We start from the raw sequence: 26,331 nt of genomic DNA, 5'->3' as shown, positions 1-26,331 counted from the left end.
CAAATGGATGTTAGTAATGCCATCCCTTCGTACAGTTATCAGTGCGCCCCGATCAGGCCCCGACAGAGACGACAGCAGCCCTATCTCTGCCCGTTTAACGGTCCTCCTCAGGCGGTACCATTAACAAACAATGCCCTTATAGCACTGCAGCAAGCCAAACACTATCTAGCAAGTGTTGGAACTCATTAACACCAAGAGCTTGCAGAGAGAGATGTTTGTGAGGAATTTCCAAAGTCCGAAGAAACTCAGGCAGAATAGTTTTTTTTTTCCTTTTCAAAAACAACAACACTGTCAAATAATTCAGTGCCACTAAAGTGCGTCTGAGACTGTTCAGACAGGACTTAGAAATCCTTAGTGGCCTAGTTTTATTGTCCTATTAAATTGCATAGACAGTACTGTTAATCAAGAAAAAAGCACTATTCATTTCAAGACAGCTATACTTCAGAATCAAAATCAATCGTTCTGGCTGGGTACAATCACTTTTAACAGGAATTTGACTTAGCTGCTGACACTAGCTTAAATCTTGCGGAGTTACAGGAAATGCTTTAAACAGGACAAATTTCTGTCAGTAGACTTTTGTTCTGTTTTTAAAATCATTCTGTTAGTTGGCACCAGTCTGTATTGAGAGATTTCCATGGTATACAGGTAGATCAATGAAAAGTGCTCAGAGGTTAAGCCAAATTAGTTAAACTTAGATTATGGAATCATTATGAATAATTACTAGTTGATTTCCAATTTGAATGCAGTAAGTGAAATCGAACTCTAAGGCTGGGGTAAGTGTGCCAACATATAGAGCCGTTTGCTTCAGGCATCCTGAGTTTGAATCCCAGCCCACTGACCTTTCTTGATCCCATTCCACTATGCATCCTGTATAATAACTGTGATATCATAACAAAAGCAAAAAAAAAAAAAAAAACAACTTTATTTTGATGGCCCCATTAACACATTCTGTTGCCTATAAGTAACACTGCGCCTACGTTTGCACTCTCAATAAAGTTTATAGTATATATATAGTTTATAGTATTTATATATAGTATTAGGGTTACAGTCTTACAGTCAGTAGAATGTCTATTGGGAGACCATCACAATAAAGAGCTAGCAGATATAAAGTATACAGTCTACTAATACTCTAATGAGAATTTATTGGCATGTAGTTGCAACATTACTTACTGTCAACAGAAAGTTCAAAAAAGGGACAATCAAAATAAAGTGTTAACAATCATACCTGTGGTACCCTGCCCAGACCCGCTCCCCCTCCCACAGCAACGATGGGGAGGCCGGTCTGGGCCGAAATGAACTCCAGCATAGGGGCCAGGGGGCCAGAGGCCAGCGGGAGGGGTCTCTCATCTTCATACACGAGTCCCTGAAGGGGTCTGGCTGCCAGCAAGTCACACAGCTGAGAGAGCAGCGTCCTGGGGCTGCTGTCATTCACCTGTAGGTAATTTACATTCACTTCACATTCGTGTTCACATTCACACCACATTAAGTTCTGTAGTTATGAATGAATACTCATGCTCAAGTGCCCGTATTTTCATTCTACTTTTGTATTTGCACTTCAGTTCACAATCAACAAAGCGCTCAGATATTCAAGCTCCTCTAAATTTCAAATCTCAGTTTTTTTTCCACCCTGTAAGGAATCAATTCAGTTTATTTTGCATGACCTCTATCGGACTGACCTGGAGCCATATCACGTTTGCAGATCCCCACTGAGTGACGACACTCTCACCGAAGCTGCTGTGCACACGTCCGAAGCCCGGGTATGGTAGCCTCCCCGCAGCTGCTGTAGCCCCCGCTTCCCCTTGTTGAACCGTTGAGCCTGCGTGGATCACTGCGATGTTGAAGTGCATTGATGCCACCGGGTCCCGTTCACGCTCTCGGGGCCGGAGCAAGAGATGAGGGGAGGAGCTAGTCTGACCCGCCCATTCTACCAGGGCCAATAGCAGAGAGAGTGTGGGTACTGTGACCATGGCAAAAAACGAGGAGGCCAAACGAGAGGGTACGAAGAAAGCCTGAGTGAAACCAGGAAGAAAAAGCAAAAGGGTAAATGCTAATTTAAATCAAAATCAAAAAAGCAATATATTGCATGCGCTTAAAAAAAAAAACACTTGAGAGATTTATAAAGAGAGAGTAGGTGCTAGAATGGGAAAAAGAAAGCAAAGCAGAACAAGAGATATGGCAAGAAAGTAAGAGGACTGACAAAAGAGGCAAGAAAATGAAATGGGCTTTATTCAGGCCACAGGGTGAAATGGAGCAACACAGGAGGATTCGACAGAGGGATAGAAAGAAACTACATGTGTGCTTGTGTGTACAGGTTTATCTGTTCTTTTGAGGACAGCAAAAGTGGTGGTCACTGTTTGAAAGGCTCAAAAAATAAGCCAATTCATGTTTTATTTCAAACGTAGTAAATGGGAACAGGTTTGTACGAGGGCTTTTTTTGCATATTAAATGAGTCAAAAAACAAACATACAAATGAGTGCCCTTGATAAAGAAAAGGAAAAAATATTCTGCTTTATGACTCTACTTGAAGCACAAGTTCTTAGAAATGTGCTCTGTGGATTCATGTTTGTTTAATATGGTGTGTGGGGGAAAAAAAGTTTGTGTACAGCGTACACATCTTAGTCATTACTTGTAATGATTAAAAAAAAAAACATTCCTGGTGAACTGGTGGCAAATTTCACAAGAATTAATATCCATGTGTGTTGCGCAATCAGCTTACATATCAATGAGGGTTAGATTTAAGAGCAAGATTAGAGGTAAAACTAAGTCTTATATTTAAAAGAAAATGTATAAAATAAAATCATACACATTTATATGAAATCAGTAACTCAAACAAATGGTTTAAAATGGTTCTTTTGTGTGTTTGCCACGCAACTTTTTATTTAGCAAACAGCTTCTTTGAAAGAAATTATAATAAATGCCAAATTACTTTTTTCTGTGTTTTATATATTTTTAATGAAATTCAATATTTAATTATTCTGTAACACTGTTAACAACCTTAGAAACATGAACTAATGATTCATGTGTATTCATGTTAATTAATACATTAACTAATGTTAACAAATGACACCTTATGTAAAGTATTACCGATATTTAATTTTTTCTGCATTCAATTTGTGGTATGTATGTATTACTGTACTTTAATGTATTTGCAATAAACACATTTTATTGTTATCAAGTCATTGACCCAAATATCATCATTTTAGCAGAAAACCAAGTGTATAACCTCACTAATACAGGTTCTAAGATGTGTGTGAATTCTCTTATAAAAACAGAGTCAAGAAATGGATGCTGCTTACTGTAAGGTGAATGAATAATAACAAAGATTAAAATATAAACACCCACACAAATTCTTCATAACCGCACTCACATACCAACACGACTGAACACACGCGGCAATAAAATGATTTGGAGAGTTAGAGGTTAGCACGGCTGATGTAAGAAAGTACCTCCATGCTGTCTTATGCTCCTTTCTATCTCAGTTACACACACACACACACACACACACACACAATACAAGCAAATCATTTTCAATTTACTTTTGTGGCAGCCTCCTCCTGCCTGCTCCTCTCTGTTTCATGACTTCAGGTGCTAATGCAATTGCTTGGAATCACCAGGCTCTCTGACATAATATTCCCTCTCTCCCAATTCTGTCACCGCTTTCTGGGTTTGTTCTCTTTTTGTTGCATTCTCTTTCTCCCTCTGTTCTATTTATCCGTCTCTAAGCCTGTTGGTCTGTTGACCCTGACGAGTCCTTCAGATGAATGAGAGAACGAATTAAGAGGCCAAAGACGACGAAGCAACGAGCAGAATATGGGAGGGTTGGAGACAGAGAGAAAGAAAGAAAGAAAGAAAGAGAGAGAGAGAGAGACGGGCAGACGTTGGAATTCTGTTTGGCTGGAAGAGGTAAATATAGTCCTAATGACTAAGATGAGGACAGAGATGGGGAGGGAGGAAAATGGAGAGAGTGGAGAATAAGAAAGAGGGATGAAATATGGAGGAATAGAGGGAAAGGGAGAAATATTGATTACTGGGGTGTGTGTACGTGTTTGGCCTGAACAAACATGCTGGCAATCCTCCAGTTTTGACAGACAAGGGACAGTATGAGAGAGTGTGTGTGCGTGCGTGTGTGTTACGTGAAAGGTTGGTGGGAGTTGGAATGCACAAAAGAGCATTAGAGCACATTCCACAACAGCATATTACTGTTTTTGAGTCACTTCAAATTAACCTGGAGTAATCACAGCCCGGGCTTGTCATTTGGGAACCCACTGTGCTAATGCTGTGCAAAAGCAGTAATTTACTGCCGCTTCCACAGGTTGCATTGTACAGTAGAAGACGTGGGAAGTGCACACGCAGCCCTGAATTCATCAAAGAGAGCCAAAAACACTCAACGATATATCATCCACAAAGGAAAGGACTCGTGCTTCGCTCTTGCTTACAGACCCCCGGGCGATTCTAAAATACTACAGAGTACATTACTATAACGGCTCTCTATATAAATTTACATAAATCTCTAGTGTCCCTGACTGTTTTTTTTTAAATATGCTGCGAACACTATTCAGTACAGTTCAGAGATGTTTAAGAGATGTTCAGTTCTGTTTGTTTACAACGAAATGATTATAAGCTCATGATGTATAGAATCAAATGTATATTTACTCAATTATCAGATCATTAGACACATGTACATGTATATAACATAACAGAAAAAATTATGTTTTATATAATTAGTTATGTTAGACAAACGCTGGTATAAAATATAAATATAATTTATATATATAATTTATATATATAATTAAAATTAAGGCATATTTATAGTCTGAATTTATGCACTTTTTGAGACTGAAAATTTCGATATTGGTGATGTACAAATCATGAATGAATCAGTATTTTAAGGCAGATTGTTTTAAATGAACTGCTGATCCATTTCACAATGACGTTCTGAATGATTTGTTCATTAATCGTACTGGTTTGGTGCTTTAGTTCAGTTCACTAAAACAATGATCCCCTTTGCAGCAGTTAACAGCTTGCTAGCAAAGAAGAAGACATTCATAAAAAATACATACAAATTAAATTAATAAATAAATAAACCACCTTTTGTGTTCCACAGAAGAAACAATCACTCAGCTCGGGATGACATGTGGTTGTGCAAGTAATGATAAATCTCCGGCAACTGTCAGGCAAACTATTCCTTTAAAACAAAGCAATGCATCTTCTATGTATTTTTTTTAAATCCAGTCCAAAGTACATAGCCTTGAGCATGTTTATATGCACGTTCCTAACTCCATTGTGATTAATATTGATGAGCTGACAATGTAGGCATGTAAATTGTTTTGTGTCACATCTATAACAAATTACAATATCTCCAATGACACCTGAGAAGTCTCTGTATATCTACTCGTAATCCAAGTAAACTTAGAAGATCCTAAATGGTCATGCAGGTATCATAAAGAACCTCATACAAATCAAAAAGTTTAACCTGAGAAGAGATATAATCACTTTATATGACTAATTCATGGGTAAATTCACACATAAACAGTGATCGTCACACATACATAGAACATATCTCACACTCAAATCATCTGGATAAATTTCATGCCTTTATAACCTTTTTGGATCTTCTAAGTTTTAACTGGTATTCTTCAAGATTCTAAGAATCCTCTCAAAGTGCTCCTATTTTAGCTTACAAATTTCTATCTTAAGTTTCAGCTTAAAAGTGATTTAGGACCAATCTGAGCAGGGATGCAGGGTTGATCCCGTTACCAGCTACAACACAGTCTTTTGAGTGTGATTGGTTGGTTGTCCAAGAAGGAAATAAAAGAGCGCTATTACACTGTCTTACTCACTCACACACACTACATATACATACATATATATATATATATATATATATATATATATATATATATATATATATATATATATATTCCTTATTTTATATTTACCATACTGTCATGCTTAACATATTTAATAGGAAATGAGCAGCAAAAAAATAAGTTTCTGAAAGCATTGTAATTGTTTGGGTGATCACTTTTCTTATAGAAGGTTGTGACAGACGCGAATCATCACTGCTGCATAGTTGCATTTTTCCCCTTTCTGAATTATTTTTTTCTTTACTAGGATCTTTTCTTAAATTTCAAGAGGAAACACACAAATTTCTAAGAATTTGCTTAGAATTTTGTCACTAAGAGCAACTCTTAACTCTAAGGTTTTTCATGAATACGGGCCTTGGGTTCTCAATGGAGGGACAGAAACCTCTGGAACGACACGAGGATGAAGAAATGATGACATCATTTTCATTTTTGGCTGAACTATTGCTCTGTTCGCCCGCTTCTCATTTCCCGAAAAATCAAACAAATGGACAACAGAATGCACCAGACACGAGATGGACTGTATTCACACGCACTCGCTGGATCCGGGGGCCATATGCATTGACAGCTCGTGATCATTATGGCTGAGCTCATGGCTGCATTCCCTGCACCGCACTGGCTGTGAGAGTGTGCACTCCTTTACTGCACGGCTGTAAACACAGCTCGTAAAATGCTTCGCATGCACCGTGATGACCGACGCTATCGAAAGCACTTTAGCTGACAAACGACCACGTCATCCATCAACCTTCCACACAGGCGCAGATCCTCGTCACAACAACAAAGCCCACGCTGCACTGCACAAAAACATTACGACACTATTTAAATACTATGAGTGTGTTAATAGCGCTTAGAGATGCTGTATCACCATAAAGCACTGAGTTTAATCTAGTTCACCTCTAAGATCTCTACTTCAGGAGTGCAGTTCAAAGTAATCTTATCCACAAGACAATAGCTTCCTTATCTTCCTCCTTTACCTGATTTTCACCTTCAATCTCAGCGAACTAAAAGAAAACAAGCTGTATCCCCTAATTCTCTCATCGGCATTAAACAACATGCAGGCTATTATGCCTTGACAAAAATAAATGTTTTCATTCTGTAGGGTTTGTACAACACATCTAGTGCCCAATGTATTCTCCGATACGAAATACCCTAAAGATTTACTTTATAATGATGAATGTTAGAGAATTTGGCAAATTTTAGATGAAAAATTCAGAAGTGCCTGTCTCGTTTCGTTCACTCTTGTTAAGCAGTATAACAAGGGGTCATTCACAAGTGGCGTCTTTTGCGCTCTCAAGTTCGATGGAGATAATATAGGCGACACGCTCATTTATTTCCATCGAGATAAAGATTTTTAGAATGCCACATGGGACAAGAAAGCTCAGCCAAAATAAAGCAATGCTGTTCAAAGGTGTACAGGGATAGCCATTTTAAAGTAGTAGAAGAAGTGATTTTTAGTGCTGGAAATCCATTTTTTCTTTTGCTAAAACTTCTGCGTCTTAACGGAAAGCGCAGATCATAGTTACTTAGCGTTGATCTGGCATTAAAATGTGTTCATCAAATAATATTAATATTATCCAGCATTTCTGAACGATGAGCAATGCGTTTGTTACAGTATAGCCTATTTTAATCTTTGATAACAATAGGTAATAAAAATACAAAGAAAGTATTTTCTAGATTTGTAATAGCTTTTTATTTTCAAATAATAAAAGACCCCCTTAATATTACGGCAATTTCTATATATAATATAAGGCATAATCAGAATAATATATTATTAAGCTGTTCTTAAATTAACTTAGCCAATTTGAAATGTTTTTTAATTACTAAAATTTAACTTCAGAGGAAAATACAATTTGTAAAAAAAAATGGAATTTGAGAAAAAATGAAACATTCAACAAACATTCATTCTTCTTAAACGTTTAATTAATTGATGATATATATTCATGAATGTTTTGATGATTTCAATTGATTAGATTGATTGCTAACATTTTATTTTATTTAATTACTGAAAAGACGTAAAAAAGAATGAGCAGTCAGAATGTTGCAGATCTATTGTAGGCTGATAAATAGGTTGTAGGTTTGAATCCCACAGGGAGCAATTTAGGAATTATCATAATTGCACCTTAGGCAAGACACTTAACCCCAGACTTCTCCAGGGGGATGGTCCCTGTAATAAGTGTACTCTTTGGATAAAGGTGTCAGCTAAATGATAAAATAGCAAAAGTGCTCCCAGCATATTTTTTTCCAAATACAGCACCGTTAGGCCCTGACAGAGGTCTTTGAGAAAGAGCGGTAAGTGCACTCCTGGGGGTTCATCTCAAAGACTTCGCATTTCTGCAATACACAAAATGCAGTTCTCATTTGGCTTTATTCCCACCTTTTTAATATTCTTTCTTTCTAACACAGCACAATGAATATGTTTGAGAGAAGTAGATTTGCTCCTTTCTAAAACCTAGTGAGACTAGTGTTGACTTACTGCCTATGTAGGCACCTCTGGGTCCCGTAAAAAGCATTCATTACATGTATTGCATGGGAGACTTAACACAGGATTTTAATAAAGGCGGTATGAGATAAGAGATGCAATACTCTGATAGTATGACAATGCTATACTCCATATAAAACTTAATCTTAAACAGAACTTATTTTAATTATTTTATAATTGTTATACATGCATTAATGAATTTTATTATTTAAAAGACTACATGAAATATTTCTACAGTATATTTTTTTAAAAATGTCACATCAGAGGATCTGAATTGAACTAATGCAGTCCAAAAAACATAATAAAGCTTAAAAAAATATTATTGAGAAAAAAGTTACTTCCTACTAAAAATAAATGCAAGTTTTACTCTAAAATCCTGACATTTAAATTATTGAACACATTATGTATCAGCTACCCAACAAGGTTAAAAATAGATGGCATACATACATTAGTAAAATTTAAATAATAATTTAAAAAATTAGTAAAAGCAGGAATTAACATTGCCTAAGATTAATAAATGCTGTAGAATTATTGGTCAATCTTAGTTCAAGTTAACTTATGTTAACTAATGAACCTTATTGTAAAGTGGTTCAAAATATTGAATATTTATTTTATTAAGCTCATCCAGGTGGATTATGGGATTGCCTTAGAATTTGGTCAAAAGTATTTCCCTATATAGTACTGACAAAAAAACAACAACAAAAAATCAGAATAACAGTATAATTAAAGAGTAGTGTAATATAGTATGTCTGAATAAAAAGTATTTGAAAGAAAAGTTAACAAAGAAGTTGTACAGTATGTTTGTCATCAAATGTACCTGCTCAGTATGTGTTTTCAAAAACAGCATTTGTCTGTATGTTAACAAACGCATAGATTTTATATTTGTCCAGAATTCATTTCAAATCAATCCAATACAAACAGCTGAAAAATGAACAGCCAGTTGACACACGGACATTTCTTGCAGAGCCCTAAAAATCTGAAATCTTCTGTATGTTGATATTGGTCTTAAATAATAACCAATCCACTTGCCTTCATCGTGGCTCAAAACCGCCACAACATTCACTGTCAGAAATAGCAGGTCCTCGATGGCAGCCTCTTTCTCATTATCTCGTAATTTATTTCACTGATGAAGGCAGGAAGCAGAGATGTTTGAAACAGCAGCCACATCTGAACAAATAAACAAGAACAACATTACAGAAAAAAAACCTCTCAGTGTGAATCATTTTTCTCAATTCATTCTGGATAACCTGAGAGCTGAAATGAGAAATCTGTGAGCTGGCCTTTCCACACAGCGCTCTATGCAGCATTTTTACTCACTTTCTCTCTCTCTCGCTCACATTTTCCCACTCTCCTTCTGCTTTCTGTTTGGAGGCCCTGAACTGCTTTAGAGGTTGAAGAACACTATGTTCTTGTGTAGCGTGCCAGCCGATCACACCGTGCCTCTGCCTCAAACGCGCACATTTTAGCGGTTATGCTGAGTCGATTCAATCCAGCTGCCTCTTCTGTCCCCATTCACAAAACAAAAAACACCTATGAATCGTCCTATTCATAAATCAGCACCCTAATAACTTCCATTCACTAAAAACAACCCCCATGGCCTCAATTAACATAACAAGCTAAGCCTAAGACATTAATTCGCCCAATTTATCCATGCTGAGAAAACAAGTTTCCCATCCATAAGGAAAGAACAATTTCACAAGCCATTCCAACAAAATAGATCCCCTGAAATTCATTCCCTGCATTCACAAAAAACAGCGGTCCTTAATTTACCTTTATTTTTTCTTCTGAAATCATAGGACTCCCATAAACCCTTAAAAAACACCATGCCATGTATCCATCTATTGTCACCAACTACTGTATCAACCACTTTCTTCTTTTTGTATATTTCCAACCCAGGCTCATTGGAAAAACATGACCGTAGAGACATCTCTTCGAAATTGTATTATTGTTCTTGCAAATTTCGTGTAAAAAGTTTTCGATTTTTTTTGTAAAATTTCCAAAGAGTGGCACTAGAAGCTTGTTTAGTTTAGTCAAGGGCTGTCATGATTCTCAGGTACTTTATTTTAAAAAAATCCTTGACTGCAATTTGCCCGTGTCTAGTAACCGGCAAAACTGTGGAGCATTCCATTAACACGAATCCATGAAAGCATTATTAGACCGTTTTTCAAGGCTGCACAGTCCTATTTTAAAATTATAATAAAGAATAATTACATTGTGAATTGACAAATGTCAATGACCCAATTAAATAAAAATATACAATGTAGGTTTAAAATATATGCTGTAATTATTTACATACATCTAGGATCTCAGAGTGGCTTCGTTTATTGTAAACAAAACTGTGACAGCACATAATTACTTGCTTTTGATATTACTGCCTGATTGCTATTATATACAGTATGTATTTTACCACAACAAAAAATATTATCAGATTACTCAATTGTCAGAATAATTGATGGATTAGGCTACTCGATTACCAAAACGCTTGTTAGTGACAGCCCAAGTTTAACCCATGCCACCTTTCCTAAATCATTCCCTAAACCTAATCAACAGTACTTAACAAAAGCAAGAGAGTTGCTTCAAGAAGTCTTTGAACTCTTTTATCATGCCTTGCATTTCATGTCATTTGTACCAGAGCACAAGCTATCGAGCAAGTTTACTATGTCAGAAAAGCCATGTATATGGAGCTGGTAAATGTCACAATGTATTAGTTTAAAAAACGTGCACTGTGGTAAGTTCTCTGAGATTGTCACAGTGCTGTGGAAGGAACTGCATCAAAATAAGTCTTTATTTATTGATAATCGGTCCCTGCGATGATAATAATAATAATAATGATAATAAAAGTTGACATTTAATCTGGAAACTGCAGCGAGCCATATGTAAAGGTACATTTTGCACAAATATGTTGTAGGTAGAGTTAGGTTTTTCCAAAGAGACCAGGTTGAATATCTGGCTGCTTTTCAGAGGCTCTGCATTGATGAATGGGTTCCTGGAAACTGCTACCAGCCGGCAGCTGGCTCCGAGGACCCTCGAGTAGGAGTTCAGCACCATGAACCTCCGTGGCGGTCTCTACATGATGCCCTGCCTGGGGTTGGCTCAACCAGCACATCCCTTAAGCTTCCAGTCCCTACTGAGATGCTGCATCCTGCCTTTCTGTCAAGCACAATGGAGTGTTTTAAGGATTAGAGCTGTTCTAAGGACACACTGGGGGAAATGCCGTAAGTCAACTTGGATCATAAACCATCCAAAATCTATGAGCCCCTGGGCAATGTCTGCCCTAAGATCCGCCTTCACCCTCCATAACACCAGCAGTCCTCAGAAGATCCAAGCTTCTGTATAACTCACAAAGTATCAAAGCACCTCAAAGGCTGGATATGGATTTATTTAACCGTAACGGGCCTCAGCATTTCCTTTTTTCATTGTACAGGTGGATTTAACTAGAGAAGTTAATTTATTGCGGCTTTAAAAGATTGTTAGCACCGAACAACGGCGGTAAATGATGCGTGTAAGTCAAGCTTCAGCTGTTGAATCAAAGCTCCTCCAAAGATACGAAGTGCTCAAACTGACTCTTAACTAAAATTTAATTATAAATGACCAGGAATGACCTCCTCCTGCCTCTATCCACAGATAATTGACTGCCCACCATGAGCATTAGCTATTCATTGGTTGCCTAGATTAATCGCACAGTTTCATTTAAAAAAAAAAAACCCTGAAAAACCTCATCAACTTGGTTGGGGGTTTAATAAAAAAAAAAAAAAAAACAGTTGCCCTGTGTTGTGCCACTCCACCATTTGAATATGATTGAGATTTAAAGTGGAAATTGCCCTGGAGAAAGAGACCCGACTTTCTGAGAGCGGGGGAAATAAGCAAGCCAGGAGATGCAATCCATCAGGGAGAGTGGCCTGCTCACTGAGCGCTACAGTGCAAAAAGACCATTATCCAGCAAAAACACACAGATTTAGATGCAATGATAACACAACGGGCGGATCAACAAAGTGGCACTCATTTTTTTGTCTGGATCTGTAAATTGACTCAAATAGCATACAATAAAAATGCAATTAATTTGTGGAAAGACCTGAATATGCATCTAGCAATTTGATTTCTGTATTCAGAAATTTGGTTTAATTTTTTTACTTAGGTTTTTAAAGTAAAAAAGGGTGGTATTACTGTCCTTATGCCACTATGAAAAAAAAGTTTCAGTGAAAAAATTTAGACCTTTTCTATAATTATTTCTTAAATAATATTTAACTGCTTTAGTGGTTTATTTGAAAAAAGGTCCCACAAATCAGTGTGTTAAAGCAACATGTGGTGCAAAAAAAAAACCCAAACATGCAGAATTTTTCATGGAAAAAAATAAAATAACAGGATATTATACGGACCCCTGAAGACCTTCATGATTGTATGTCAAGATTAATAAGCATCTTAAAATGATGTGACCTTCTTATGACAGGGGAAGACAAGTTCAAATTGTAACATGTCATGTGGTGTGACTCACTGAAAACTTAATATTTATGAATAAATAATTCATAATATTTTTAAGGGGGGGGGGATAAAATGTAGCATAATGTGTTTACTAAAAAAAATGAAAATAATGAATAAATAAATAAGGGACATTTTTTATCACAATTTACATCATAAAATTACATAATCTGAAAACTAAATAATAAATGATTTATTGATGTTTGTTAGGATTTGACAGTATTTACAACTATGAAAATCTGAATATTCAGAAAATCACCTCGAAAAAGTTGAAGAACAAAGTCTTGGAACATGATCTGATTTTGGCATTAAAGAAAAATCGATCATTTTGACTCATACAATGTATTGTTGGCTTTTGCTACAAATACATCTACAGTATGACGCAGCTAAAGTGTTTTTTGTCTCGGATGAAGGAATGATCGTCACGTCACGCTATGTGGTTTTCTTCAGAGGGCAGCCCAAACAAGCGTATTGTTTTACATTTTTGGCAAATCAAGAATGAAGCCTTTCAAAAAACCTAATGAAGCATCTGATGAGCATCCAAAAATGAAAAGCGGTTACAGTTCTACATGAGCAAAACTGAATGTAGTGCTCCTATCTCTTCAGTGCGATGGGGAGTGAATGGATCGGGAGCCAGTGGAGTGGCACAGGATGAGTGGGAGGTGCTGATGAGAGAAGATGAAGGAGGAGGAGAGGTAGAGCTGAAACGCAGCACGCTTACAGCATCCCTCCTCACACCTCTCAGACACACACCGCTGTGAGGAGTGAGCTTCACTGACAAGAGCTGCATAATAACACTCAACACACACGTATAACATAATGTGTGCACTGAAAATGATGATTTAAAAAACTTAAACACTTAAACAAGATCTAATTTGACAAAACCAAATGTATTCAGGACTACACTTATAGTTTGGTTTGAACATTATTAAATATATATATATATATATATATATATATATATATATATATATATATATATATATATATATATATATATATATATAATATATTTTTTTTTTTTTTTGCAAAGACAAAAACATACAATGCAAAAATATTTTAGTCGATTATAAAGGCCATACATAAATGAACAGTTCATGCAAAAATGAATACTTTCTGAAAGACCAGCTAAAATATGATTTTGTGATCCATAATATTACTTTTTCCTGTGGAAAGGTCTACTCTTAATTAGGAGATAAATATGCAAAGATTAAACACCTTTTGCAAGCAAAAACAGTCCAAAGAAACAAAAATATGTTGGTGACTTTTTCTGTGAGCTGCTCTGAGTTCACCAGAGGATGCATTGTTATCATATTTGTCCAGAAACAACATTAATTGATGGACTGAGGTCAATTATTATGATGTTTTTATCAACTGTTTGGACTCTCATTCTGACGGCACCCATTAACTGCAGATATATCCGTAGGTAACCATTTGATCTAATGATAAATTTCTCCAAATCTGTTCAGATGAACAAATAAACTGGATTGCCTGAGAGTGAGAGCATATTAAGAAAATTTGGGGAGCAACCTATTCCATTAATTAATATATTTTCTTTTGACATAAATCAAAATGTTATTCAATACACTTTAAAAGTCAGCATTTATTTATTTCAAATGTTTAAGTTAATTGTAATATTTAAAAAAAGGCTAAATTAGCTATAATATAGACTTACTATAAAGTCCACATCTAAAAAGATGTCGAACATATTTTCTGTTATATTAAAAAAGGAAAAAAACACATGTCAGGTGTTAAGTCAAAATACATTTTTAACTAAATTTGTAACATTTCTTTTTAGACAATCCGAACTAAACCGGTTTAAACCAGAAACCACAATTTTTTGGATTAGGCCAATATGAAAATACACTTCAAAAAACTTTTTTTGTTAAGTGATCCGCAAACTCTTAAAGGGGTCATATTGTGCGATTTCAAGTTTTCCTTTCTCTTTGGAGTGTTAGAAGTTGTTAGTGCATACATAAGTTCCCTAAAGTTGCAAAGACTAAATTGTCAAAACCAAAAAGATATTCTTTACAAAAGTTATGACTTGTCCACACCCACCTAAAATGGCTCGTTTAAATACGCCCCCATTTTGGGTTTATTTTCAAACACTGACCAAATGTTCACGCAAAGAAAGAAGGCGGAGCTAGTATTCTTGCTGTGGTGTTGCTGCGGTCGCCATGTTCAGGATATGCTGTGTGTCAGTGTGAAAGTGAAGCTACTTTGTTTGTGCTTCCAAGAGAGGACACAACTAGAAATCAGTGAACCGTTGAACTGAAATATCAGAGTGCGTTCAGCGCATTTTCGTGGAGCACTATTTCCTCAACCTGGGAGGAGAGCTGGTTCTGCGTAAAGGCTGTTTCTATAAAGTGGGGAAATTGTTAACTTTACAAGGACAATTTACACAGTCTGCAAGGACTCCTATAAGTACCTATGTTTTCATATTTAAAGGATTTGCCACTGAATATTCAAATGCATCACAATACAGTAAGGGGTGTAACATTTCCATCGCAAGCTTAAAATATTTAGCCAATCACAATGCATTGGATAGCCGGGAAGATTTTCTTCTTAGGAAGATACGCTTAGTAAAAATCCACACGTTTCATAGAGGCAGGGCGTAGCAACAATAATCTACAGTATATGGAAAATAATGCGTTTTTGGAACCTTAAATCCCATAAAGACATTGCATTACACCAAATGCACAAAATAACGTTCTTTTTAGCAACATCATATGACCCCTTTAAGGTCCTTGCACACACAGTCAGAATTTTTAGTATGCATTTTTCCTTTTTTTTTTTTTTTTGCTTTCGAATGCTTGCTACAGATGCAAAAACGCAGAAAATCAAATCTGATATAAATTTCTTTTAATGGCGGGTGAAAGTTTCGGAGGCAGTGCGTAAACAAGATTGACACAACGTGCGGCCGTATTTATTTTTTAACATGCACAAATATCCAAACGAGAATTTTGGACTCAACAGAGCAACGTATCTAAAGTCTACATAACCGCATTGACAACTTGGACTGAAAATAAGGACACACATCAAATTACACTCTCTCAATCAGTCACACACACATGCTTTCACACCACATCTGGCCTGTCCTCACACACACCGGGTGCCAGAAAAGAAGCCGGATACACACTGTGCACATCAACACAATCTTCACGGACACTGATACACTCTCCCAGCTGTCAGCTTCCTCCCGCGCCCGCCTCAACACACACACATACTCAGACAGACATACACTTGCAAGTGGACACTTGGCTTTACCCACTAACGTGTAATTTCAGGCACAGATGCGCAGGGCAACCACACACACGCGCAGACGTACACTCACACACAGACACAGACCATAAAATCAGTGATAGGGAGCACATGTGCTCACATGGCATATGTTAAATGACACTTACACTCATGTGCACCCCAGCACTCCACTGCGTATTCAGACGACACACAAACACACTGCCTTTAGCGCCGATGCAATGCAAGCAGCCTCTTGCAGTAATCGTTTCGACAGGAAAGCGTCTGCCAAGAAAATAAATGTAAATGTAATCGGAAATGGTGGCGTTATTGGCCTCATCTGCCCTCCGCTGTACAAGCGCTGTGACTCTTTGTTTGACATGGTCATTATTAAAGGTCAATGGGAATGTTGTTAACATGACAAAAAGCCTGTCGTAGACGTTCAATCTTTGACATGGCCACCTCGAAACGCACACACAGTTTGAATAGTTTTAATAGGTGACACTGACTCCCGCCGTGTGGCTTTATGTCATTTGTGCGGTTGTGGTAATGTCATTAATGAAGAAACGGGGAGACATGGGAACTGGCATGAATTAAAAATCATCACAACTTGATCAAATAAAAGATGAAGATGCCAAAAGAATATTGAAGGGACAGTTCTTCATAAAATGGAAATTCTTTCATCAATCGTTCACCCTCATGTCAACTTTTGTTCCTCTTTGAAACACAAATGGAGATATCTTTATTAAAACCTGAGAGATTTCTGTTTCTGTATTAAAAGTCCATTATGCCAAAAAGTTGAATCAGAAGATTAAAAACAATGCACATGAATGATTTATATGATGATTATAATAATTTGATTTAGTTTTTTTATTGATATATAAAGCAACAGACATGATGGAGTACATCAAATAGAAACAAAGAAGGTCAACCATGCTTTCTTGTCGGCAAGAAATCAAACCTCATTTTTTTCTTCTAAAAGCTTCAATTTTTCATATTAGATGTGCTCTACTCTTGTGAAAAGGAAGTGTTATTAACTGCATTGTTTGTACAGCTTTAGTGTATCTTTAAAGTATACTTTAGTACATTGTTCTTAATCTAACAGAATATTGATGAAAATGTACTCTACAACATCAAAAATGCAACAACGGGCTAACAAAGAAAATTAATAAAAGGCCCATTTGAAATGTAATATTGTCTGGGGTTTTTTAAAACACTTTAAAAGAATTGTAGTTGTGACCTTATTTTCATATACAATTTGCTCCTCTTGTCCTTTTTTTAACGGCAGATTTAACTTTATCCTTTCCATTTTCTTCCTGGCATATCTGGCTTCAATATTCCTTTCTGTTTTCTAAAAAGTTATCAATGGGCCAGTAATGTTTAACCAACTTACAATAAAAACAAACTTTTTAAACCGATGCATTCTTTGCATTTTAATCCATGTTTCTTGCTGTAACAATTAATACAAGTAATGTCTCGACACATAAAACATATAAAAATAACATTTGTTTACATTTTGTGAGCAACAACCCTATACTAAAGAAACAAAATTCTGAATGTCAAAGCAGGTCTTATGCTATCTTTAATAATGAGGAAGTCCTCGTTTGAGATGTAACCTCAAGCATTAGTGTCATGTTGCATCAGCTAAAACTATTTTATCATTTAAAAAAAAACTTGTGTTCCTTTTAATTAAAGACCATTGTTATGCTCTGAAAGTGTAAACCCATTGAGCACAGCACAATCAATCTTAAACAGCCCACTTTACCTGAATTCACCCTACTTCATTTTCATAAGGCTTTGTATGTGCGTTGATCAATGATTATAGAAATAAATTAAATCTGTTCATCATATAAAGTGATAATGCCTCTTCAGATACTTGGATTAAACTGCTCCATTCATAACGATTTCTTATACGCATTCACAAACTTTTGAAAGTTTGAAAGTTTATGGTTGCGGGGCCTTTCATCAAAGGAACATGAATTCCTCTGTTTTATTCAAAAAGCCTTCATCCAGGTTTCAGTCTTATGGGTTTTTAACAATATGAGGGTATTTTTTGTGTGTGCTTTCCCTTTAAACAAAGCATCTAAGAGCATATTTATGATAAATGCGGGTGTCTGTTTAATCCTGACTGGTCAGAATCCAGAGCAAGTCCACACCCATCGCCCTATAGCTGTTTAAACATTGCGTATTGGGTCCTTCAATGGGCTTATTAAACATGTAAAGTACTATGCTATTAGTATGTATATTAGACTCAAGGTAATCTCTCTAGGTACCTTTTGTGCAGATGCCCCTAATTACCACGTGCGGGAGGAAGAAAGAGCTGATGAAAGAGAGAGAGAGGTGTCTGACAAAGCGAAGGAGGGAGTTCATAATTCCTGTACTTTTAATGAAAATTGTTAGGAAAACTTCACCGAGGCAACTAAGCAAAAAAATGCTCTCTGTCAGAGTGGCACAGAGTTTAAATTAATGCATCATTTCATAAATGCAGCCTTGCGTTGTCCTATTTCTTTGAAACAGATGACAGTTGTTGCCCAATGAGACAGTTTCTCTCGTGCTCAGCACACCATGCTGTGAGTTAACCAGCAAATTATGGCTGTAATAACGCAAGAAAACCCTCCTCTCTTCAATCACGGAGACAGTGTATCTATAGATAGTTAAAAACTAAATGCAGCAAGCATTCCTAAACACACACGTGTACAAAGGATAAACAGGATAGTTAAACAAAACTCAAAATAGGAAATGCCAGACCCTAAAGAACATACCATATTTCAGGTATTAATAATTCATGAAATGTAAACTACCTGGCAAACAGTTGTTACAATCAGATGGCTATATGCACAGATACACGCTTGGATGTAACAGAACTGCTCTTATATGCCTACAGCAACATTAGATTACTGACGCACCAACAGCACACCTGTGCATCACATGCTTGATTACACTTACATTCTCTCTCTTTCCTCATCTTTCCTTCTCTCTCTTTCTCCCTCTCTTTCTCACACACTCACACACACACACACACAGCTGGACTAAACTTTGAACAACAAATACTTTGAACAAACAATATACATGACATAGATATTTGTACTTCATAACTGTATCACATTTTGTGGGGGAAAAACTGCATTTTTACATTTTTTACTTTTTTTATTAACCATATTTTTTAATACGGGTCAGAAGGGATAGTTTAAAGGGATAGTTACCCCAGTATATGAATGTTATATAATCATATAATCACCCTCATGTCATTCCAAACCTGCTCGACTTTCTGTCTTATGTAGAACATATAAGCCCAATAGTCAGGATTGGATCAAGCCAGCAATTTTTTACAAAATTGTTTGGAAAATTATCATTTTAGTCTTTAGTTTTCTCTAACAAACAAGAAACAATGTCCAACAAATAATTTTTAATTTGGAATAATATATGGAAATATGTCCATACACGTAATGAAAAACTCCAGACAGTTATTAGCACATATTGTATATTGCAGTGGTTCTCAAGTGGTTTGGCCATGAGACCCACAGTTTCCCACTGTCTTCAAGCCACGACCCAAAACATAGCCATATATAATTAGTTAAAAAATAAAAACAAAGCAAATTTATTTCACAAAGTGACTAATGCTGAAAAACAGCCTACAATGTAAGGCTATTAATTTGTAGTCCCAAACTAGTTTTTGTTAATACCATTAAATTTGAAAGACCCCACACTTTAAACATAAACAAAACACACATGGTATTTTTGGGTTATGGAAACAAAAGTTACCATGATGAAGACAATACACCATGAACTGTTAATAGCACATGGAAATTGCTCCTGAATAGAATGAATATCATTCCTTCATGCAAGTCGTTCCCAGCTAACATACGCAGCGAATCTGCTGAACGGCTGTTGCTGTTGATTATTGTTCTTGTTGTAGGTTATTGCTGTTGCTGCAAAGCAAGCACAGAAACTTGCTATTGCCAGTACGTTCACAGATCCTCTGCTATAAGACAAAATCCTGCTGCACAAACAGCATAATAACCCATAGCAGATCCATACAGGTGGAGCTGGGGAGGTGGAGGGTTTCAGAAGAACTCTAAATGCACGCTACAAACTGCTTTAGTGAATGCTTAAAATGTACAGCAGAAAGCTCATTGGCTGTGGATCTATGCAACGTAAACCAATTAGACATAATTGGTTATGCTGTGAATATTATCAGAATGGAGTTTCATTTATGTCAGCCAGCCAGATAATGAATTTGTACAAATATGTGATGTGCCACAGATATAAATCAAATAAACAAAAGTAAACAAGCAATATTCTGCACAATTGTATTTTACTTGAATAAAATGTACAAATTAATTCATTACCAGTTTTATTCTAGCATTACTGTGTAACTGTTATGACAAAATGATCACTCTCGCAAAATCTGACAAACATAAGAACAGTGTAGACACAAAAACGTCAATATAACTGACACAAAGTAACTTATAGGCTCATAAATGACAATAGACAATGACTGGTCATTTAATTTACAACTGTTTAAATGTACACAGAACAGCACATTCAATCTCTATCTCATCAGCCGTTGATGGAGAGCCTTTGCGACTACAGAGACACACAGACACTTACAACAGAGTTCACAAACCAGGTTTCGAAAGTAAAAATTCTTTTTTATCCATAAGGCAACTGAATTTCAACAATAACTAACAAACCTCACAGACAGACCTACCGTGAGCTTCGAGATTGATAATCAATGATGTATGCTTTTGTTAAAACTGTCAGTGCGCATTATTTCATTTTATTTTTTTAAATGATCATGTTCAACAGTGAAAATCCTGGCAAAACACTACATTATCCATCATTTTGTAATCACACCTTCACCAGTCGGAGAATGACAAGCAAACCATGCCACGAGCCTCTTTACAGCCCGCCAGCTCCCATGAAACACTGTGAATGCTGTACCATACTCAGTCTCTCTATGATCTCAAATGACTTAAATATCTCTAAGCTTATTCTGCAATAAACCAAATATATATTTATATTAATAGCTTTTAGTTTAATTATGTAGGTTCATCCACTAAAGCCAATAGGTCCACAGTCTTTTTGCTTCAAATCAAAGTTTGTAGTGCTTTGATTCACCTGCTGGTTAAGTTCATGGCTTATAACTGTTTAAAGAAGTCTTCTTATTAAAATCCCACTGGGAAAAATACTTTTGTAACCAAGGCTACTGAGAAAGTGCACTCTATTAGGCACATTAAGAAAACAACTTCACCAGTATGCATTCCGTTTCAAACACATCTGTGAAACTAAAAGTTACCAAAGAAGCATTTTTGGTCTTGCGTTATCTGCTCTATCTGCGCTAGATCTGTGTCAGGATAAAAGCACACACCGTTTCTTTTTCCATTAACATACTGGACGGAAATCTGTCAGTATGATCAATCAGCAACCTTGAATACATACGGCCCAAAATGTCTCCTCGGTCCGGTCCACCATTATCCGTGTCATTTCACTGCCCCCGAATCTCATCTCGTTTCATCCAACAGCTGCTGTACACATCTCTGCACCTCTCCACTTCACAGAAACAGCATCACAATACCTGTCTTATCACTAGAGACCTCCCAAGGGGGAAAACACGGCCTCGCTGACTTGATCTTCAGCCATTGTTAGTTTACATCTGTCAATAGCGTTTTATGGAGTTGTCTTTGATTGGATATCGGAGATGAATGAATGGAGAGATGCTGTGAGCCTGCAGAGCGTCGGTGAGCTCACGTTAAGCTGTCAGGTAGATTGTGTATGGAAGCGAGGGAAGTCTTGCAGGGATTTCCGTGGTAACTGTACAGGACCGCAGTTGTAGTTAGATGGAAATATCCGTGGTTACGGTAACCGTGGAGATGGGTGAAAGGGAGGACTCGGCTTCCTGTGGAAACTCATGGCTGATTAGAACAGGATGCCAGTGAGTGCTACACTTTCTGTGTTAATGTTTCCTCTTAATACTCTAACATTTCCGGCTTGTTGTAAAAAACGTTTCTGTTTTTAGAGCTTCTTCATCGCCACAATGGATTATAGAAACACTCTCTTCCTTTTTTCCATCGCTACTTCACTACCACTCGACCTCAGCTGCGTAACTATAAGGTGGTGTTCACAGAGAATGCATTTTTGCATTTCCCGGCATGGTTTATTCTTTTTTTCTGCATAAATGTGCTAGATGGACATGTTTGACTGTTGCGCTCAAGTTTTCTCTTTTTCCGCAGCATCACATGAAAAAAAAAAAAACATCTGAAAACATAGTGCTCAGGTTAAAGAATTAGTTCACTCAAGAATTAAAATTTCCCTCAGTATGAAATGAAGGTTTTTAAGGAAAACATTCCAGGATTTTTATCTATATAGCAGACTTCAATGGGGACCAACTAAGTGTTTACAAAGTGGACATGCAAAGTTTTTCACCTTACCCTCCCTTCCACCTAGAAATGATCAGAAATGTATAATTCCGGAATCAACAAATACACTGATTTGAAAACCCATTTCAAAGCAGTTAAACTTATGAAATAAAATTATTTATTTAAACATTTCTATTTTTAAGATATATTTTTCTAGTGCTGTCAAATGATTAATCACAATTATAATAAACTTTTTTGTTTACATAATGTGTACTGTGCATGTTTATTATGTATATCTAAATACACACATAAACATAAACAAAAACTTTCATTTCGGATGTGATTAATCGTGATTAATTGTTGGACAGCACTTATTTTTTCTCTTTTTAACTGTCCATTTGGACAAATTTGATCTCAAACTTAGTATGTCTATATGAATGACTTTGCAACAATTTTAACATATGCCTATTTAGATGAGCGCTAATTATGAGTTTTAATCTAATAATTCTGCATTTTATGGCTTTTAAATAATGTTCTATGAATTTCGACTGTCAAAATTCAGCATTTTTATCTCATAGTTATGGCAGACTGTTATAATATTAACTTCTTTTTAATTATGATTTATCAAAGCATGTTTTTTTGTTGCGCAAGTGGGATTCCATAAGAAGTTTTAAAAAGTGTCTCTTTAGACATTTTTTTTAATTATTCCACTGCCCAGCATCTGGTTTATTACCACAAAAACCAAAAAAGCATCTGTGTGAATGGCCCCTGAAACAGCAATAGCTCTGTGCGAGACTGGGTGGGCCGCAATATATGGGTTGGAACGTCTGAGCGCTCGTGGGGTCCCATGTGCTTCCTGTTTCTCCATCTGACCCTGAGCCCCCAAACTGCGTCTGAGGTCTAATGTAAATTAGCGTGGCCTTTATCAATAGCGAGCCAGTCTAACCGCTGGGGAGCCGAGGGAGAAGGGAGCAATGTAATCTCTTTCAAACACCAGCCTATGATCTCGTTAAAGACTAATTGATGTTCTGTGTTAACGAGCTTTACCTTAATTAGTCACATTTAAGTGAACAGGGGATACCGAGAGGAGAGTTGGATGCAGTTTTGGGCACGCTGGACTCATCAACACAGCTATGCAAACAAAAAATAAGAGAGAGGGAAGTGATCAGATGAGGAGACTGATACAGAACCGCTGAAGAGAGGGATCCAGCAGGGAAAAAAAAGAGATGTTAAAAAAGCAGCAACACTCTAGAGTCAGAAAGCCCAAGGGAGGGAACGATAGAGAGGATAGAGAGCAAAGGTAAAGGAGAAGATAAAGAATCAATGCGCTGAAACAGAAGAGGAGAAAGAGGAAAAGAGAAATGCAAACGTTGATTCAAGCTGCTCTCATCTCTCTGTCTGAGCCCTCCAACCATGTTCAGTCTCAGATATTCAATTCCTCTTTTCGCTTTCTTCCTCTCCTTCATTTCCTCCTCTCGCTCCCTCGTTCTGTTTGCACTGTATTTCTCTTTTCCTCATCCTTCACTGTATTTCTGTGTCTGAGCGTTCTCCTCCCCATCCAGCTTCATCTGTATCCACACCTCCGCTGTATCCTCCTCTTCAGTGCATTATAGTCTCTCACCTTCTTTCATTCTACACTCTTTCATTCTTTCACTCTCCTTCCTTCTTTATAAGTGCACTCCCCTTCCCTCTACAGTAAAGCCTGGAAAGCAGCTGTAAGACAGACCGCTGGAGTGAAGCTATATTGACACTGAAGGCAAGACATTAACATTACTGTGCGCATTACAGTACTGCAGTGTGTGTGAGTGTGTGCAGTCCTCTGCGATTTGCGTGCCCAGTATCCACAACATGCCTTGTTCGATAAACCTGCTTTTTTTTTTTTTGGAGGTCATAATCTTTCCTCACCTCTCTCTTTTCACCTGCGGGACCGCATACGTATATATCTATCTCAGAAGATGTGAAAATCCCACGGCGCGAAGCTCGCGAAAGGTCACGTTTCACAACATGCAGTTAGTGCGCCGACACGTGTATTTAAACAAAAATGTATGATGTATGCCAGTGCCGATCTAAGGCCCGTCTTGGTGGACATTAAGACCTCACATTCCCTCTGCAGGACTCCAGGCTCCATCATAACAGCTTTAATAAGTTTGGCGCAAGCAGGGAGTAAAACTTATTACAGAATATGAAGCAGAAGCCCCACATAAATGATTTTACTTCATCTAAACGCCAACGGTTTGATTCATATCGCAGGAGGAAAACTGTGGGCCTATGATGGGCTCATATGAAATTAACATAATGAGCCCTGCTCATAAATCTCACTGATTTCTTATCCAACTATTAAAAAGCAAATGGCCAGACTTTGAGAAATGACAGCAATTGGTACATCAGGATTTTTCAAGTCTCCTTCTTATTTAAATGTTTATAAATACAAAAAAATGACTGGAGAATGAGGAAGCTATGCTATTTAAATAGGCTCGCGCTGCACCGAAACACCAAGAGTATCAAACACACACGCACTACGAGACACTGATAACTGTGCTCGGGAAAATTAATAAATCCGCAGTTTACATACACAACTGGAGACGGGCAGCCTGACAGCGCGGCACAGCGACGCGATCATTAGCCGCACCGAAGCGGCATTTTAAACACGTTTTAATATTCAGCCGCTTCACAGTTGTTGTTTTTATGAAAAGCACTAATTGTGCCCGCAGACTGCGCGTCTCGGTGCCGTTTCCAGGCGCGTGCGTGCGTGCGTGCGTCTTCGCGTGTTGCTGTAACCTCTGCGCGTGTGTATCTGTGCAGTGAGAGTGCAAGAAAAGTCGAAGTATGTGCCGTTTCGCTGAGGAACAAGTGGGCTCGTGAGCACGGGCATATGTGCGCGCGTGCAGCAATGACAGAAGGGTCAAACCCCCGCGCGCGCCGGCCGTATCCATCTCTCTATCGCGTGCCATCCATCTTTTCCACATATAGCGCATCAAAGTCCCCTCACCCGGAGCCGGCGGTTGCACTGTCAGTGCCATGTCTCCTCGCTCCACGCAGTCAAGTCCGTGCAGAAACACAGCAGCATTCATTAAACTGTTACTTACTGTGTTTTTCACGCGCCTGTCCCCCCTCTCTCCTTTCGGCCCTCCATTCTCTTCACATCATTCCCCTCGAGGTATCCTTTTTGCGGCTTCTCCGGGGAAAATACACCTAGAAATATATATATTCTACATGTATTCAATTTTCGCGAGCTCTCTCTCTCTCCACCTATCTCCCGCTCCCTCCTCTCTCTCTCTCTCTCTCTCTCTCTCTCGCTCCTCTCTCTCTCTCTCCCTCTCTCTCTTTCTCCGCTCTTTTGTTAAAATTCAGTATATGCGCCTCGTCACCTAGCAACCGTCAACCGTCAACCTCCCTCTTTCGCGCGCGCGCGCCGGCCGCCTCTCTCTCCCGCGCGCTCTCTCTCTCTCTCTCCATCACTAGCGACACGTGTTGAATGCTAAACTTAGCGGTGTGGAATAATATTAATAACTGGGTGGCTCGAGGTCTCTTCCTCTCCTCTCTCTCTCTCTCTCTCTCAGCCCTCTTTCTCCCCACACACACACACACACACTCGCGCGCACACACCTCCTCCTTTTGCTCGCGCATATCATCATGCAATATAAATATTTACTAGAGCCACTCGGTCCTCTGTTGCATGCCCCCCGCAGCCCCCTTCCGCGTCTCTCTCCTCTCACATCATCCCGTGCTGCGAATCAATGGTGCCGTATCGCCACTTCTGCTTCTCCGAGCAAAACGGAGAGGTGTGCGTCCGTCACGCCGCCCGTCCGTGTCACTAGACACGCGTGTATCCATACAGCAAAGACACGGGGAAAAAATACGCACCGACCGTGTGCGTGCGTGCGCGCCAACGCGTGTTCTAGAGAGCGAGTTAGCG

The 26,331-nt window shown here is 37.8% G+C and overlaps 1 protein-coding gene across 1 annotated transcript in view; it reads right to left on the bottom strand.

The window, feature by feature from the left end:
- LOC122360375 (protein kinase C alpha type-like) overlaps positions 1-25,945 on the bottom strand; it is a 104,976-nt gene extending 79,031 nt beyond the window's left edge. Inside the window, exons 1-3 of the mRNA XM_043260919.1 lie at positions 25,502-25,945; positions 1,677-2,009; positions 1,226-1,432 (exon numbers count right to left, since the gene is read on the bottom strand). Of these exons, the coding sequence (XP_043116854.1) occupies positions 1,226-1,432; positions 1,677-1,967 (498 nt within the window). The 5' untranslated portion in view covers positions 1,968-2,009; positions 25,502-25,945. The remainder of the gene's footprint in view (positions 1-1,225; positions 1,433-1,676; positions 2,010-25,501) is intronic.
- Between the last annotated feature and the right edge of the window lie 386 nt (positions 25,946-26,331).

Source organism: Puntigrus tetrazona, chromosome 16, assembly GCF_018831695.1.
Source record: "Puntigrus tetrazona isolate hp1 chromosome 16, ASM1883169v1, whole genome shotgun sequence".
In the NCBI taxonomy this organism is placed as follows: domain Eukaryota; kingdom Metazoa; phylum Chordata; class Actinopteri; order Cypriniformes; family Cyprinidae; genus Puntigrus; species Puntigrus tetrazona.
This window is presented reverse-complemented; position numbering and strand designations above follow the sequence as displayed.